Consider the following 18,067-nt stretch of genomic DNA (forward strand, 5'->3'; position numbering starts at 1 on the left):
GTGAGCAGGGCTTCCTGCAAAGCAAGAGAGGCAGAATGCCCCCCTCTCACCCCACCCCCATGAATCAAGCACTGACAAATGGCTAACACCCCCCAAAAAACCTCACCTCTTCCCCCAGCACCACCTGAGGGACAATGACTGAAAGGTGCTTTTCCTGCCAGCCAAAAATCCACCAGTTGCTTTCCTTAACTCGTCCCAAGGCCGAAGAGCAACTGGCTGTTGGGACAAAGCAAATTACACCCCTGTATTTTGGAACCACCTCAAGGACTACAGGAAAGGACATTAAAGGAACGGTCTGGATGAGACCATAGAAAGACAACAGTGGCTCCTTAGACTGCTGAGTAATTGTAATTTTATCCAATTTTATACAGTCATAAAATTGACCAAGCTTGGGCATTCTTCCAACTGAGTGGCTCCAATGTTGTGGTGGTTGTTTTTCAATTAAACACACACACACACACACACACACACAACCATTAATTATGGATGTATCTGTGCTCTTCATTATTATAGGACATTCTTTTAAAAATGTATGGTGGTTGTGTTTGATTTTATTTGAAAATATTGGTTTCATTGGATTGGTAGTTGTGAATTAATTTTATCGGTTGGAATTCTGTACTTGTTTTGCTCTTCTTTTGATCTATACCTTGATAAATATATTAGTAGTAGTAGTAGTAGTAGTACTTTAGTTTTACTTTTAGTTGTACTGGTCTATGACTGTAATAAACTGATTGATTGATTGATTGATTGATTGAGTAGTAGTACTACTACTAACCATTTCTGTCCTACTGTTATTTCTAAACAGTGGGATTTGGTAAAAAAAAACTCAACCAAACACAAACATCTCCAAAAATCAGTAAGTCTTCAAGAACCAAATTAAAATGAGAAATAACATCTGTCCAAAAGGGAGTCATTACAGGGCATGACCACAACCAGCCCAGCCTTGCCAACTTTTCGCCAAACTCTCCCAATTTCATCCCCCAAGGATGTAAGAAAGTCCAGCTTATGGGAAACAATCGTTTCAATTGAGTTCATTCTAATTAGAAAAGTATGGAACCATGTCCTATACATTCCCAAATGGTTTTCTCTGAATGAGGGTTTACAGGCCACAAGAGGTGTGTTTTCACAACATGTTGATCCACCATCAAACTGATGACCCATCTGCTCAGGGTCTTGTCTGAAGCTAGCCAGAATACAATGGTAAGGTAAAACACAGACACACACACATAAAAAATCCCAATCAAGCCTAACGTTGTGGGATTTCCCAGGAGTCTCCCACCCAAGTACTAACCAGGCCCTGCTGAGGTTTCTGGGAAACAGGGCCAGCTATGTGCTGCCACCTCCTGCGAGCCAGTCCTACAGAAAGCCCTTCCAATATCCATCCAAAGAAATGTATTGAAGGCGATGGGAGTTAGGACCCAGAAGGAAGACCAGGAAAGAACGTATGTGTGTCTGGTATGCATTTGTGTGTGTGTGTGCGCGCACAGCATTCGAAGGTGGGCGCCGCGCCTCCAGTCGGGAAGAACCATTAACCCTTTGCTTAACCGCAGGCTGGAATTGCCTCCTCCCTCCCTCCCTCCCTCCCTCCTTCCCTCCCTCCCTCCTTCTTCTTCCTCCCTCCCTGCCACTCTATGCTCGACTGGCTGGAAGGACCATGTGCTGCCTGGGCTGAGTTCCTCCCTCCCCAGTGACAGGTGCCCAGCCATCTCCAGTGGCAGAGGCTGGGATGTGGAACAGCCGATCCCGGAGCCCGACACTGCCTCCCCGCCTCCTAGCCCGGCTCAGCTCGGCAACCCAGAAGGAGCAGGTCAATGGAGCAGGACTACATTCACATGTATAATGCTTCCTTGCGTGGCTGCGGCTTAGGATACGCGCCCATCATTTATTACAGTCTCCTGCTCTGCTTGGGGCTCCCGGGTAAGATCTATCTTTCCTTCCTTCCTTCCTTCCTTCCTTCCTTCCTTCCTTCCTTCCTTCCTTCCTTCCTTCCTTCCTTCCTTCCTTCCTTCCTTCCTCTTAAAACTTACGGACAGCCACACGCCCTTCCTCACCCATGTAGAGGTGTTGGACTACAATGCCTACTATTGCCTTCAGGAAGAAGGTATGGGCATTGCCCTTCGGAAGGTGACAGATGGGGCAGGCTGCCAGCTCAGGCACTCGATTGGGAACTCTAGTCTGCCCTTTCCAACTTGAGGTGGGCTTGCCTTTGCAAGTTGTTTTAGGATCAGTGGACATTCTGCATTTAGCCTGCCCAGCATTGCTTTATTCATTTTTTAAGGAAGGGTTAGAAGCTACATGGGAGAGTATAGGAGGGTCACTTTCCCAAGGTTGGACCTGGGGGGGGGGGAGGCATGCATGGTGAAGGTTTACTCTGACTTGGGCATTTCCGCCCTCCAAAGTTTGGATCTGAAGAACGTGTTGCTGTTATACCGGGCGCTGGGGAATGGATAACTGATGATATCAAGTAAGATTAGCCAATAGAAGAGAATATACAACCAAGCTCAGAGAACCCCAAGGACTCCACAAGTGAGATGAGTCTTGCCTTCTTGAAACAGCCTTCTTGAACAGCCTTCTTGAAATGCCAGTTAGGGGCTGGGATCAGATGGTTCCTTCCCCTGTTTCAGGAGAGAGGCCTGGCATTTAGTTAAGTTCTGGGGCTGGACCCAAATTCACCCCTTTGGAGAGCTTGGAAGTCACATTTGGACAGTCAAGATTGGGGAAGGGCAAGGTAGAGGCAGAATAAAGAGAACAAGTTGAGGGAGACCAAACTCCATAAAGCTGGACTTGATGAGTCCTCTTGTTAAGTTCTACATCCAGCACCATGCTGGATCTGGCTATGTGCTTAGAAAAAAATCCCAGGGTGGATGGGCTATTAGTAAATCAGCAATTTTAGTTTGCCAGTAGACTGCCTTGACACTTGGAGGTTTGTTATTGCCTTGCTGTAAGTCATTGCTTTTATGAGACTTATCCTTTGTGAACTAGCCAAACCCTCTTCTCTTCTCTTCTCTTCTCTTCTCTTCTCTTCTCTTCTCTTCTCTTCTCTTCTCTTCTCTTCTCTTCTCTTCTCTTCTCTTCTCTTCTCTTCTCTTCTCTTCCTCTTCCTCTTCCTCTTCCTCTTCCTCTTCTTCTCCTTTCTCTTCTCTTCTCTTTTCCTCTTCTCCTCCCCTCTTCTCCTCTCCTCTCTTCTTCTTCTCTTCTCTTTTCCTCTTCTTCTGTTCTCCTGTCCTCCTGTCCTCCTCTCCTCTCTTCCATTCTTCCTTCCTTTTTAAAAACATCAGTTCAAATGTCTCCCAAAATCTACCCCCAGCGAGGAGAAGGAAAATCACGAAATACCTCTCCCCACACTGGTGCCCACCAGAGGGGCTCAGCTACAGCTCTCTCGTCATCCTCTTTCCAGCCGGCCCGGCTGGGGAGGATGGGAGTTGTGATCCAGGCCCCCTGGAGGGTCATCTGGTCCTGGAGAACGTGAGAGCGATTCCCTGAAGTCAAGGGCTAGGAAGACAACGGGGAACGTAGCCCGCCAAGGCAATGAGAATGTAGCAGAGATGTGCCTCCCCCCCGCCCCACCGCGCCATTAAAAATAAATAAATAACCGGGCGAGCTGTCCGTGGTGCTGACACAGCAGGAGCCGCTCCGAGAACGCTCGGGAGCTCACGTTCAAATGTACTAAGAGGGAGTTTTAAAACAAAAACAAAAAGAAACACCTCTGTTGGCAGCGGAGAGATGGCTCGATTTATGGGCTTATTTATTTATTTTGCTCGGCTTCCGTGCCCCTCCGACTGCAGCCGGCGTTGCAAAACAGGGCTGATTCATGATATCAGAGAGGAAACCTAGAAAGGAGCACTTAAAAAAAAAAATCTGGCAATGTGCTTTTTTGGAAAGGTCTGCCTTGGACCGTGCCATGCTGTCCAGCAAGTTCTTCAAAGGCAAGTCCTTCAAGAAGCTGGGCTACAGTCGTATCTGCGCCATAGCCCCCCAGGGCAAACCTTTGCAGATGAGAAATGGTGTTTTCAGAGACAAGAAGGACCATCCTATATTTTGGCATCCTATATTTTTAAACCTAGTCCTTGCTGCTGGCCCAAACCTGCACCCCCACTCCTGGATAGCTGCTCTCAAGCTCCTAGTCCAAATATCCTTTCTACTTTCTTAATAGGAACATCCAATATGGTGAGACCTCAAGGCTTATCTAGACCGACCCCTATTGACCAAGGAGAGGTCAACTCTCTTCAAAACACACTGATGAGAAGGTGGTTTTCAGGACTGAAAGGAAATGGTTTGGAAAACTGAGGGGGAGGACATTTACCCATGGATATCAATTAGCTCTTTTAGCCTGTAATTTTAGCCCACCCTTCCTCCAACTTGATCAGGACAACATTCATAAATCACGTCTTGGTCCTCCAAACCATGCTCTCAACTGAATGAGGCTAAGAGGGCAAACGCAACGTAGGGCAGCAAGTTTTGTGTCTAAATGGAGATTAAAGCTGGAGGCACCACCATTTGTTTGCAGAACCACTTTGCAATATATTTAATCAGTCAGCAATTCTTTTTAAAGTGATGGTATGTGAAAGACTATACAATGTGCTTTCTTCTTCTTTTTTGGGAGGAGGTAGTGCAGAAATAGCTATGGAAAGAAAGCGGGGAAATTATATCTGTTTGACCTTGGTGGAACAGCAAAATGGAAGGGTTTGGTTAACTTGCTTTTGGGGATATCCAAGTGATAAACTTTCCTGTGGGTACATCTGTTGTTTAAAGTTGAACCAAACTTATCAGCCAGCCTTCTTCCTCAGCTTTGTGCCCCCTCCTCCCATAAAATGGCAAAGTCCAACAGATCAAGAGTGTGCCAAGCTGGGAGAAAGCTGAGCTAGAACAAGCCCTGCCTATCTCAAGGGAACATAATTATGTGGTCCCTCCAGAAGTGGGTGGGTAGTCAAGGTCATTAGAAAAGGTTTGATTTGCATTTCTCCCCTGATTGCTGATCGTGCATCATACCCTCCAAATCACAGCTGATAGCTAAAATATCTGGTGTTAAAATATCTTTCTTGATCAAAGAGAGAAGTTCCATCTTGAGCTATAGAAACAAAGTTTGGAACATGGAATTGTGTGTCTCTGTGTATGTCCATGCGTGCATGATGCACAGACATCTATGTACTATACAGTTGTAGAACTTGGACCAAGCCAACTCAGGTTCAAGTCTAGATTCAGCTAGGGAAGCTCAGGGGGTGACTTTGAGGAATTCACTCTTTCTTAGCCCAACCAAATAAACAAACAAACAAACAAACAACCACAACAGATTAGATAAGCTTACATTTCCCTCCTATAGTATTCCCCAAATGCAATTGACTGAAGTGGGGGGAGGAATTCATGTTCTTCATTTATCCTGGCATTTGGGGGGAGGTATGCAAAACATTCTTCCTTGGTTCTTTGGATCAGTCAGAAAAAGTTATTACTAGTGCTGTGTGGCTGAACACTTAATCAGTCCATTGTTTCTCTGTCTCTATAAGGTGAAATATTAAGTCTGTCCTCTCTCCTTCTTTCTCTCCTTCCTCTTTTGGAATTCTGTGCCAAGAATTCAAATGAGGTCCTCCTGAAAGGAGAGGAAAAGGCAGCTGGACCCTACACTCAGCCAGGATTAACACTGCTGTAATTAGGCATCGCTTCATCTTCCTTCCCCAATGACTGGGATTCTCTTTGTCTTTGGAATAAATGGGTACAGATGCTGCAGAATGGATGGGGCCACCTTAAAAAGTCTGGCACAGGAAGATTTCTAGACACCCCTTCTCTGGACCTCCCTAAAAAGAGGACCTCTTGAAAGGAAGGGAGAGAGATGGCTGAGAAGTGTCACAGCCATCAAGGTCAGATAAGGACCTCTCTTGACATCTTAAGGAGCAGCCAACTGCTTGCATCTTAAGAGTTCCTGGAGTGAAAGTCAGGTGAGTGGAGTGTGCATGCCTAGGTGTGCAAATTATGTGTCCCTGGGATGAAGGCTATCGTGTCAGACAAATTCACGTTTTTTATGGTAAGGATGGATTCCTTCTGTGATGGGCAAGGGCAGCTGGGTTCAACTAAGCCACAAGTGTTTTCCCCCTCCCCCTTCAAATGCCGATGTCATCACTGCATACAATTCTACTGCCTTGAGTTGGTGATGTCATCTGAGGATAGGTCCAACACTATCCATCATAGCAATAGTGTAGAAGAAATGGGTGGATTCGGTTTCAGTGTTGTCATAAGTTATGGACAGTTCAGGCCACTGAGTTATTGGGGAGTTCGCCTAGCTGTGCTGGGGAAAAGGACATCTCTCAAACCACCATGGGAGTTTTAAGTGCACTGCTGTTCCCTCTGATGTTTTATTCCCACCACAGACCCAAAAATTTCCCCTGAAGTTAACATAGGACTGAAGATAAGGAACCAAGCTAATAATTCTAGGACTCACCACATCTGAAGATCCTATCCATACTGTTGCAAGAAAGGGAAAGGAAAATGGTGCCAGGGCAATTGTAAGTCAAACTGTTCTCCCCAAACTAAAAAATGCACTCTACTGGTATTCGAACCCAGCCAGCCAGTCCTCCAATGAAAAGAGATCGAGTTGTAGAGTGGCTGAAAACACAAGACGCTCCATTACAAAACTGGATGCCAGGGCCTGATAGCTACAAGGTACAGCTCCCAAATACTGATTGGCTGCAGAGCCCAAGCCACACCCACTTCTATCTGCCTGGCCAATGCGAATGGAGCTATTGAGGTAATGATGCCTTGCCAATAGCACAAGGGCTTATGGGATGCCAAGGCAGGATTGGAGGAAATGGGCTGAGATGCTGCATTCCCCACAGTTACTATGACTACGTGCTCCCAGAGCCAATTCTAAGGACTCTGATTGGTGTAATGCCTGCCCGGGTTATGCGTTAGGTGAACTCAGCCACAAAGTTGGAAATAAACTTGTACGCCATCGAATCAAACCTGTTGACTGATGCAGAAAGTTCAAAATCAGAGCTTTCAGCCTAGAAAGTATCCCTTCCCTTTCACTTAGAACTAAATGCATCTTACTATCAAGACATTCCCCCCCCCCACTAATGTTTAAACAAAACCTACTCTTCTTTAACTTAAGCCCACATGATTTGGGATGATCAGAGAATTTGGCTCCTGATTGTAAATGACTGGACAGGTAATAGCTAAACTTTGCCCAAAGGGAAAAAGCTTTCAATTCTATTCGCCTGAAATAAGAATGAAATGAACGCTGTGGCAACTGAACTTTAAACTCTAAATGCTAAGATTGGAGTAGAGTTTGGAGAAGATTAAAATCTCTGTGAATCTTATTTAGATTCAAAGGGGTGTTCTTTTACTGACTACATCAGAAATTCTTCCATAATCTGCATTTCTCAATTTACACCCCGAGGAGAACAAAATGGCTTGTAAAAACAGTGCAAGATGATAGGCTGATGCTCAGACAGGGAAAAATATTTGCCATTATGGTCATTGTCTATTTTTGTGATCAAGGGGAAAGAGCCATTGTGACAGCTCAGAAAAAGAAGAGAGAAACTAAACTCCAGGGCAGGTGTCAGTAAGGAATATGCATTAAAAACACTTAGTGCCAGTCAATATGATGTCTAGCAAAAGGGTCTACTTAACAGTCCCTGTCTGAAGATATAATTTCCAGAGAGAATGGGAGAATATGGTGGCAGATATTTGTTTCATTTCAAAAGACAGGGGAATTATGGTGCATCATGCGTATCTTGGAATGAAGCTGTGATGGAGAGCACTGAGATTCTGCAAGGAGGAAGCATCCACTGATAGATGCTCTGAAGTCAAGGTCAGGGCTGTAACGCATCAGCTGCTGAAACAAAGCGGAGGTTGGAAGTGCAGCTGTTTGCAGAGGAGCAACATGGAGAAAGATTTGTGGCGAATGAGTAGAGATGTCAGAGAGATCTGGCACAGATATCTATGGGAGCCGATTAATGGCATCTCCTGGAATAGACTGAGATTCCACATGGACAGCGGGAATGTCTGACAATTACTAGCATTCAGTAGCAACGAGCAGAATTGACGAGCAACCATCTTTTCTGGTCAAAAGAATGCACCCACACTCACTCATGAGAGACATGCATGTTTCTGAAATTGGCTCATAGAAAAGTAGCTATGTAAATGCTTGCCCAAGGGGCATTTCCATTTAAAAGCAAACCCAGGAGAAAATTGGTAACAAAGAAGGACATCAATGATATGAGGGTGTGTGTTTGTTTTTTTCGGGCAATTTATGCTAACAAGACTCTCCTTTAGGGAGACTTTACATGCACATTTTAGGTAAGTGGTTGTGTGTGTGTATGCACACACTGAGACTCTGATCAATATTACAATAAGCTAGATTTATATTGATCCATCCCATTTTTTTAAATGCCTCAGCAAGCGTTAGCACCCTGGCTATCTTGAAAAAGCTAAGCTGGTAGGGCTTGGTTGGTACTTGTATGGGGGATCACTTGGGAATCTTAAGTGGTTGGCTAGGCTGAGTACTAAAAACAAAAATCCTAGAAAGTGGCAATGGAAATCTATTTCTGTAATCCTGCCAGGAGAAGTGTATAGCTGTTGAGCTTGATATGAGTGTGAATGTATCTTGAGCTTTACTATACACCGTATCCTTATCTTGAAGTAGAAGAGAAGGGGAACTTGAATGTATCTAATGGGCTGATTGAACTCTGTAGGATACATATCTGCACACGATGGTGCAAACCGCCCCGGAACCAGTGCAGATGAACTGATGCACAGAGAAATACCATTGGAAGAGACAGTGGTTCAGTGGGCTTACATACATTTGGCTAACAGAGGAGAAGATTTAGACTCGTGGCTATGCTGGCCATCCCATAGGCTTACACATTTGTTCAATGTATAAGCCACCTCAATTGCCAAAGGTAATGTACACGATATTAAAAGATTAAAACGATTAAAAAAACAGGAACCAAAACAAATTACTATATCAGAGAAGGAAAGTTCTATGAACACCAAGGAATAATACTCCAGTGTTAATGTGGGATCACTCATTGTTCTGTCCTGGGTCTGCTTAGGGCTTTCTTCTCTTGTTGACAGTAGGAAGCCACCTTGCTCCCCCACATTGCTCAAGCTACCCTACATTTTGGGCAATATGGAAGAGGTAAGCAGAGTCAGGTTTCCTTGCCAATCCCCTGCAGAACTGCCCTTCAGTTTCGTATGCCTCCTTTAGGGTGAAGTTGAAGGAAGAACTGTGTTTTAAGCACTGAGCCAAGTGCATGGTTTACATTTGCAAACACCTCAATGCAAAATCTATTGACTCCCTTTCATCTTTCCATCAAGGAGAAGATGTTCATTTAGGGTCTTTGGGGGAAGGAGTAGCAACATCTCCATCTGAACCCCCTGCATTCATTAGCTTTATTCCCATCTCACTATTTTCCACCTGTGTCATAAGGCCTACGTGGCAACTAGAGAAAGAACAAAACTGCCAACACACATTTCAAATTTGCAGCACTTCCAGAAAGTCACGTCAATGTTAGCCTCCAGCAGGAGCCAACCCTCCTGGAAACCTATGGGTGAGAAGGCTGCTGGGTTGCCTTGTTTGGTAGAAGTTGCAGCCTCATCATGGATCATGAAAAATCAATAGCTTCTTCGGAGAACAAGGCAGAGAGCTGTGTCTGCCTACGGATCTTGCTCCATTAATATCTAGGAAGCTCCCTGGCAGCAGGACAAACTTTTTGTTCAGCTAGCCTAGGGTTACCTACACCAGGAACAGAAAACGTGCAGTTCTCCACATCTTGCTGAGCTCCATCTCCCATCAGACCTAGTCAGGACAAAGGTTGGCGTGTCTGTTTTGGGTGTTTGCCTTGAGTAAGGCTATCATATCTGGCCTGCCAAACTCAGGCAACCACTAGATGGTATCAAAGAATTAGACTGTTCTGTCTCTCCTTTTCTGCCCCTTAGTGCTCATCCAGATTTTTGCAAGCTCAGATTTGGTAGCTCTAAAATCTTGAGAATTTTCAAAGAAGCTTCCGGTGACCTAATGTTTAAAAAAAATTAGAAAGCAATGGCCTTTGGAATAGGTGAAGGGCTGATAGGTGAAGGGCACATTTATCTGAAAATGCTTGTACAAAACCAGCAGAGGAAGTCTGGGCGAAAGTAAAGCTATGGATCTAATAGGATGGACTTTGCACTGAAGTTTATTCATGGTCAGGGTCTTAATCAATCCTTTCTCTCTCTTACTTTGACAAATGGGTAAGCCTGCAGTAGCTAACTCATAAACCAGGGGACACATCCAGTGTCCACGTGGCAACCTGGTGAGTGTGCCCATGTTGCAGTATCAAAATTCTAGGAGGCCTAAGATATTTGTTTTCCACTTTAAGCCTCCTCTGGGCCACTAAATAAATTAATAAATGGCTGATTGTGTTTGGCTTGCACCCTCTGATGATTTCATGCTCTCTAATGGCCCCATTTTCTAGAAGGCCAAGAAAAAAGTTAAACAAGTGCAGCCTTTGAATGGGAAATGGTGCCCCCTCCCGTCCTACGATCTACTTAGTGCAGTTCTTGATCCATACATGGATTTGCACTTGGGAACTATGAATTGTACTTTTAATAGTGGCACCTAGGTGACCATGGTAGATCTCAAAAAATGTTACAAGGTCAGACCTCTTTAGTAGTTTGACGGGAGACATATATGAATATCAAGAGTTGAAAGCTAGAATGGGAGGTCCAACCTACTTCCCAGTGGAAGACAATGATATTATTGTTGAGAAAACTTTATGGATCTGTTCATATAGTCTCAAGGACTTAAGCTTGACTCAAAGGAGTCGTTCTCATTTAACTATGAATTGTAAACTTGGCAACCATGCAATCTTTTCAGGGATGTTATCCCCTCATGGAGACATCACCACTCTAAAGCTTCACCCATCAATTCCCTAGTCAGCTTTGAACAAAGGAAGCATTGGGAATGAAGACCACCTGATCTCAAAATACAGGTGGCTGGGTAGTGAGCCTTTCCATCTTCCCCTTCAGCATTTAGTAAAGCAGGAATTAACTTGAGAGTTTGAAGATGCAATTCTCTTAAAAAAAAAAAAAAAGTTGGCAAAGCAGAACGTCAGTAGCATCTTCCCCACTCCCATGCTGTCACTGTTTAAGTTTCTTTTTTCTCTGGGAAATCAAGTTTCCGCAGGATGCACTAAGAGGGTGGCCATAAATATTTGGCAGTTGAGTGGCAAATAATATGCACTTGTACTTTTAGCTACAGTATGCATCCAAGAGAATCATTTGCATCATGTATTTTGCTCCCACCTTTCTCTTCAGTTCTTAGCTAGAGGAATCCATGTCATTATTCTTGATTGGCCGTGGAAAAGAAAAAAGCACGATCAGAAGTTTAACATTAAACGTGGTGCATTAGGTCTGCAGAAAGAGTAATTACTGAATGCATATGAAATTTCAATACTTGGCAACTCACCCCGTCGGTAAACCAAACCTCTGTACTTTGTGAACTAATTAAATGGGTTGGTGGTGTGGAAACTGCTGAGAAACGTCTGCAAGAAATCCAGCCAGAATGTCTTGCAGCCAGAGCAGAATTAAATCAGGGTCCAGTTAAAGAGAATCAATGTTGACCCATATTCTAAAGGAGCCCATCCTTCATCTAAGAGCCATCTCCTCAACTGTAGTCATCTAGATACTTCAGAGTAAATGTTACTACTCTGAATGATCACATAAGAATAGCCCTACATCAAACCAAGGTCCATCCTATTCCAGCATCATAGTAGTCAACTTTTGACATATTTGCAAGTAGGAATTAGTTGCATACCCCTCTCCCACCATTGCTCCCGCAACTAGTATTCGGAGGCATAGTATTTCCAACCCCAAAGTAACACTGAATCTTCAAGACTAATCAGCCTTGATAGATCTATCCTCTGTGAATTTATCCAATCTCTTTTTAAAGCCGTCCAAATTAGCAACCGTCACCGCATCTTGCAGTAATGAATTCCACAGGGGAAATCTCAGTTCAGGTCCCATTCCTAAAATTAAGATATTTGAAAAATCCAAAAAAGACTCAGGGGAGAAAAAGTACTGGAAGCACTGGACAGCCCATGACAAAGAAGACACAAAATTTGAACCATGGTTGGAAAATCTATTGCTCATGCACAAGATCCATCTCCCCAACCCCAAGAAAAGACAATATCTATGTTTATTGCTGATAAAAAAACCCTGATGGACTTTCTGCATAAAAAAAAAAAATGAACTTACGATTGATGGTTTTGACAATTAGATAGGATAGATTACAGAAAAATAGAGTCACAATGTAACTTTAGAGAAAGAGGTAAATCTACAATTTTATTATGCTGTAAAGAAGATCAGAAGCGACTTCTTTATATATGTTTTTCTTTCTTTTCTATTTTTCTTCTTTTTTTTTTTGCACTTTAGCTTTCTTTTATTTCTTCCTTTTTCTTTTTTTCCTTCTTACTCTATTTTAGTTTGTATTACTTTTTACTCTTGTTTTTAAAACTTTCAATAAAACTATATTTTTTTTAAAAATCCATCTCCCCAACCCCATGTTTATGTTGGTGAAATGCAGAAAGAGTATTTTTCTGAAAGGGGGCATTAATCACCATTTTCAGTTATGTGATTATTATTTTTTCATTATTTTTTTCTTACGATTCTCAAGAACCCAAATAGGTGCATTAAGTTTATTCTGTTTTTATTTTTTTAATGCTTTCTCCCAAATGAAAAAAGTGCTGAAAATTCAGGGCTCCTCACTCCAATGATATCTTCAATTTGGTCCACAACAAATGTTGTGCAAAAAAGATCTACCAGATTTGCAAGCCTCCAAATTCTTCTCCTGCTCAGGTAAATAACCAAGCCAGAAAAGAATTTTCACTTTCCTTCTGCCTTTTTCAGTTCTCCAGTATGGTTGGGCTACATTATGGGAACTAGTTCTCACAAGATCAGAAGAAAACAGCCTGAAACCAGACCAGTCCATTACCAGAACAAGAGACCGCTGAACATTGTTCTTCCTGCCCCAAAGAGTATACAGGTGGGAGGAAGAGATTATAACTTAAACCTTGATTCCACTATAAATAGGGCTTGCATCTGAGTTGTAGCCAGGGGCACTCACGACTAGTCATGATTTCATCAAAATTACAAAATATGTGTGAGATGTCACCACCCGAGTTCCATCCCCTACATTCTTGTGTGCAACATCATGATGCAAGTGTAAAAAGGATGGATGTCATGATGCGCCTGTGGACATCTGTGGACATAGTGATCACTGAAATCCATCCCTTTGGAGCATCATTTGTTTTTCTACAATAAATCTCCTTATCAAAAGCTTTGGTATCCTTGAATGCCTGTTGTGTAAGCTTCAAGTCCTGTTTGTCAAGAGAAGTCAAGCACAGATATTCCGATAGGGATTGGTAACCAACATCTTCTAAAGTTAACGTAATCTCTCTCTCTCTCTTTCTCTCCCACGTTACAGCTAACATTTTGACGGTAATCATTTTGTCGCAGTTGGTGGCTCGGCGTCAAAAATCCTCCTATAACTACCTTTTAGCTCTCGCAGCAGCTGATTTGCTAGTTCTTTTCTTCATTGTCTTTGTCGACTTCTTATTGGAAGACTTCATCTTGAAGAAGAAGATGCCAGAAATCCTGGACAAAATTATTGAGGTCTTGGAATTCTCTTCCATCCATACCTCCATCTGGATTACTGTCCCTCTCACAATTGACCGCTATATAGCCGTCTGCCATCCACTCAAATATCACATGGTTTCTTATCCAGCTCGTACACGCAAAGTCATTGTGAGCGTTTACATTATTTGCTTTCTAACCAGCATCCCATACTACTGGTGGCCCGATATTTGGAAAGAAGATTACACAAGTACTCTTGTTCACCACGTCCTCATCTGGATCCATTGTTTCACCATCTATTTAGTCCCGTGCTCCATCTTTTTCATCTTGAACTCAATCATTGTGTACAAGCTTCGACAGAAGTGCAATTTCCGATTGCGAGGCTATTCCACTGGGAAAACCACCGCCATCTTGTTTACCATCACCTCCATTTTCGCCATACTCTGGGCACCGAGGATTATCATGATCCTTTACCACCTTTACGTCTCACCAATAAACAACAGCTGGTCTGTCCATATTGTCTCCGATGTGGCCAACATGCTCGCGTTGCTGAACACCGCCATCAACTTCTTCCTGTACTGTTTCATCAGCAAGCGATTCCGCACAATGGCAGCTGTAACTCTTAAAGCCTTCTTCCGGTGCCAGAAGCAACCCGTTCAGTTCTATACAAACCATAACTTTTCAATAACTAGCAGCCCATGGATATCTCCAGCCAACTCCCACTGTATCAAAATGCTTGTTTACCAATATGATAAGAATGGGAAGCCTATAAAGATCTCGCCATGACAGACACATGAAAGATTACCCATGGAAGCAAGTTCTTTTTAAGGTGTTCCGTCAATCGCATGGAAAAGCCAGAAATAATCACTGCAAATAGCAGCCATTGGATTTTGTTCCTCTCCGATCGTCAGAAGATAAACAGGCTACAATCGTTTATAGGAGCCTTTGATACATCCAGGAGAACAAAGGAGAGGGTGAAACAGCTTCATCTCTTGCAAGGCTTAATCAATAGCGTTGAATCAAGAGGCCTTCAGGACTGAGAGGTGTTCAAGTTCATTTCCCTGTGTAAGATTCTGGGTGAAAAGCCTACAGCGCAACTTTGAATTAAGTGTTGCTCTATCACCCTACCAGACATTTCAGAAGATATATAAATCTAAATATTTATATATTTCATAGACCTTGATGGAAACTTTCTGCATTTTATGTCATTGCTTGCTTCCTTTCCCGTTCCGGTTGGTTTATTTTCATCGTGGCATGGAATTTTATTGCATGGATGTTTGGACACTACATAAAGGAAGTTAGCCATCTTTAGAATATTGGTACGGCGCACGGGTATATCTTTGGAAGTTCCTTGGAAGAAGGATGAATACTTAGAAGGATGGGAATCACTTTCATGTCTCTTTTTTTCCATTTTGGCATGGAAACCTATAGAGTGGATGTTTGGGACGTTGAGTGAAGGAAGTTAGTCATCCTTACAATATTTGTATGGTCTATAAGTTTATCACTGGAGATTCATTGGAAGAAAGATGAATGCTTAGAAGGAATCACTTTCTTAACACTAGCATGTGAAGCAATGTGAAAACTCCAACCCTTATCCCATGTTACATTTTGAGCAATGTCCACGATAGATTTCTTTTTTTTAACAAAAGGAGAGTTTTCCTGAGCAGAGAATAAGAACAATCACATTTCTACCTGTATACATTTTTTTTTTTACTTAGCTTTTTTAAAATGGTCAATCACTAGCCCTACCAGTGCATTTTGTTTCCTTTAAGGCACCCAATTCATGGGTGATTTTTATGGAATCCATGAAGGTCTCCAAGAAATAGTCAAACTTTCCAAGGGTGAGTGCTAGGGGTTGTTGGCATACATTGGAAGAGACCAAGAATGTATAGAGGATGGAATCCAGTGGGGTTGCGTGTGTCCTTGTGTGTATGAATTCAAGTACTTAACTATTCACCTTCAAAAGTGACACACCCCAAAAAATCTATTTATGGAAGTGGCTTCTTAAAGTCCTTATAGTTTTCCATTGACTGAGATTTGGTTAGTTGGACAAAAGATTGAAAGCAATCTTAAGAAAACCAACCGTCACAAAGATCCAGTGGTGGGATGAGCTGAAGAAAGTGCATCGTCAATGACACTGACGTTATTTAACGTTTGTAAAATGCAGAGAAAATCAATGCCACCTCGTCTCTTGTGGCTGAAGAATTATGTTGGACTGTTAATGCTTGCCTTAGAAAACATGAAAAATAATACTTGGTATGTTATGCACCACCTTATATGATAGAATCCTGGGGAAACAGTAACCCCTGGATGTATCACTTTGGCACATATTTCCAAATAACTTATTTATTATGAGTCCAGATCTGCAATTTAGAGCTTTCAGGAATAGTACTGTGAATTCCACTGCAAAAATAATAATCATAATAATTTTAAAAATTAAAGATGGATTTAAAATGGCTACGGGGCATATTAATAATCTAAGAGCTCACGTTGCCAAGGACCAGATAGAATACATGTTTACAAGCCTTTTGGTTTACGGCTATGGAAAGAAGTACATAAATTGGTAATTAAGAAATTCAGTAATTAAGAGCACGTGCCCCCTTTCTGGGAAGAATTATGTTCATCTGAGCAGGGAAAGTACATATGCGGTTCAGTTGCCCAAAATGCTGACTCTTACAGACATCGAATCACAGAAATAGGGAGTTAGAAAAGATCTGGGAGGTTTTATAGTCCAACCACCCCCAAGACAGAAATCCTCAGAAAACCCCAGACAAATAACTGTATAAAACTGTCCAATAATGGAGCTCCCGGGACTCCAGAGGCAAGTAGTTGTTAGAGTTGGGAAGATACAAAATGTGTGTTATTGATCCCAGTTAATTAAAGATTTTTGGGAAACAGCTTCTCCACCCAGTTTAGCTTCTCCAAGTAACTGCTGATTATGCAAGGGTGTGTGTGGCTATTTAGGTATAGGCATGTATCAGATAGCATGGTTAATCTCTGATTGTTCCTCACACACCCATATCTATAGACACACACACACACACACACACACACACACACACACATATCCGCTTGAGATATTTCTTCACATTTCCATGGGCTTTTTCAAATAAAGCACTGTTGATTTCTTTCCTCTCCAATCTCATTAAAAGGAAGAAATCTAGGCATGAAACATGTTTTTTTCCCCCCTCTACTAGTTCAGCTTCATAAGGGAAAATTGCATGGAATGACACCTTCCTATTTTTTTAACAAGGCTACTTTGAAAAGAAGAGCATTTCATGGTGCGCACTTGAATTAAATGAGCGACTGGAGGTATCATCTGGCCCTTCTGTAAAACGATCGCTTTTGTTTGGGCTAAACAACGGCTTCCATTATGAATGCCTTCAGTGAGAGGCAGAAGAGGCAGCCATGTTTTTTGGGGGTGGCAGCCCATTTCTTATGCTGGCAATAATTTTAAATGTCCACCGTGGTAAAAACAAATGAAAATCATAAATGAAAATAAATGAAATATTTAAAAAGCACTTCGCAACAGGGCTTTTTGAGGAAAAAGAAACCGGAAACCATTCAAATTTCATTTCCAAGGGAAAGAAAAAAATCACCTCAACCTCAACAGTATGGTGGGGGGGAGGAAAGATGGTTTTGAACAGAATGAAGTGGTTGTGAATTGCTACTTGTCTGTTGTGACATCCTGATTTACATACAGTGGAGGTAAAAAAAAAAAAAGGAGTGGGGCTCAACTGTATAGTCATGTACGTCAGCCATCTTAACCCCTTCTGCAGACCTCCCTACGGGTACCAGTTCCTCCAATTTAACCTGATCCAGGAATGCCAGTTCATTGACGAACCTTCCAGGTTTTCACTTGTTTAACCGACGTTTGAATTTGGCTTGCTTTCCCTGAAACAAAGATGAGGGTTACTGTACCTGGGATGCAAAATTCTGGACCATTGCTTGGTTGAAGAAAAGAGATGCAGAAGACTCTGTTTGCTCATTTCTAGTGGTCTTCTGCAGCGCAGATATGGTAGTCTTACAAGTCTCATTCCTCAATAGCGCAAGAATCAACCGCAACCCCCATTGGTTCTGCACCCATGTTTAGCTCACAAATATACTTCTGGACCCTCTACAACTGAATTTGTAGAGGAAGAACAGCTAGGGTGGTTTCAACCAAAGATAGGGGATATCTTCAGTAACCCTTCCCAGCTCTCCTATCCCTCATTCTTTCTTTACCCTGCATTCACCCTTCTCCTCACTTCTCACTTCTCAATCCCCAATCCTCTCCTTGCTTTTTCCTATCCCATCTCCACACTTCCCAACCCCACCCAACAATTCACCCAAGACAATGTCCCAGAAGGTCATCCAGGATGTAGGGTGCCAGATCATTGCCTAGCGTTCCACCCTTAATGATGCCACAGCCTCTTTCTCCCACATTTTTGCCTACTACAAAGTGTCCCTCCTGTTAGGCTATTGC

At 42.7% G+C, this 18,067-nt stretch overlaps 1 protein-coding gene across 1 annotated transcript; it reads left to right on the forward strand.

The window, feature by feature from the left end:
* Positions 1-1,811: 1,811 nt before the first annotated feature.
* Positions 1,812-14,388, forward strand: GPR139 (G protein-coupled receptor 139). Its single transcript, XM_007435633.1, has 2 exons — positions 1,812-1,917; positions 13,454-14,388. The coding sequence occupies exons 1-2, from the start codon at positions 1,812-1,814 to the stop codon at positions 14,386-14,388; spliced, it is 1,041 nt and encodes a 346-aa protein (XP_007435695.1).
* Positions 14,389-18,067: the final 3,679 nt, after the last annotated feature.

The sequence above is a fragment of the Python bivittatus genome, unplaced genomic scaffold, assembly GCF_059951505.1.
Source record: "Python bivittatus isolate LINGU-HERP-01145 unplaced genomic scaffold, Pbiv_v1 ctg000560_np1212, whole genome shotgun sequence".
In the NCBI taxonomy this organism is placed as follows: domain Eukaryota; kingdom Metazoa; phylum Chordata; class Lepidosauria; order Squamata; family Pythonidae; genus Python; species Python bivittatus.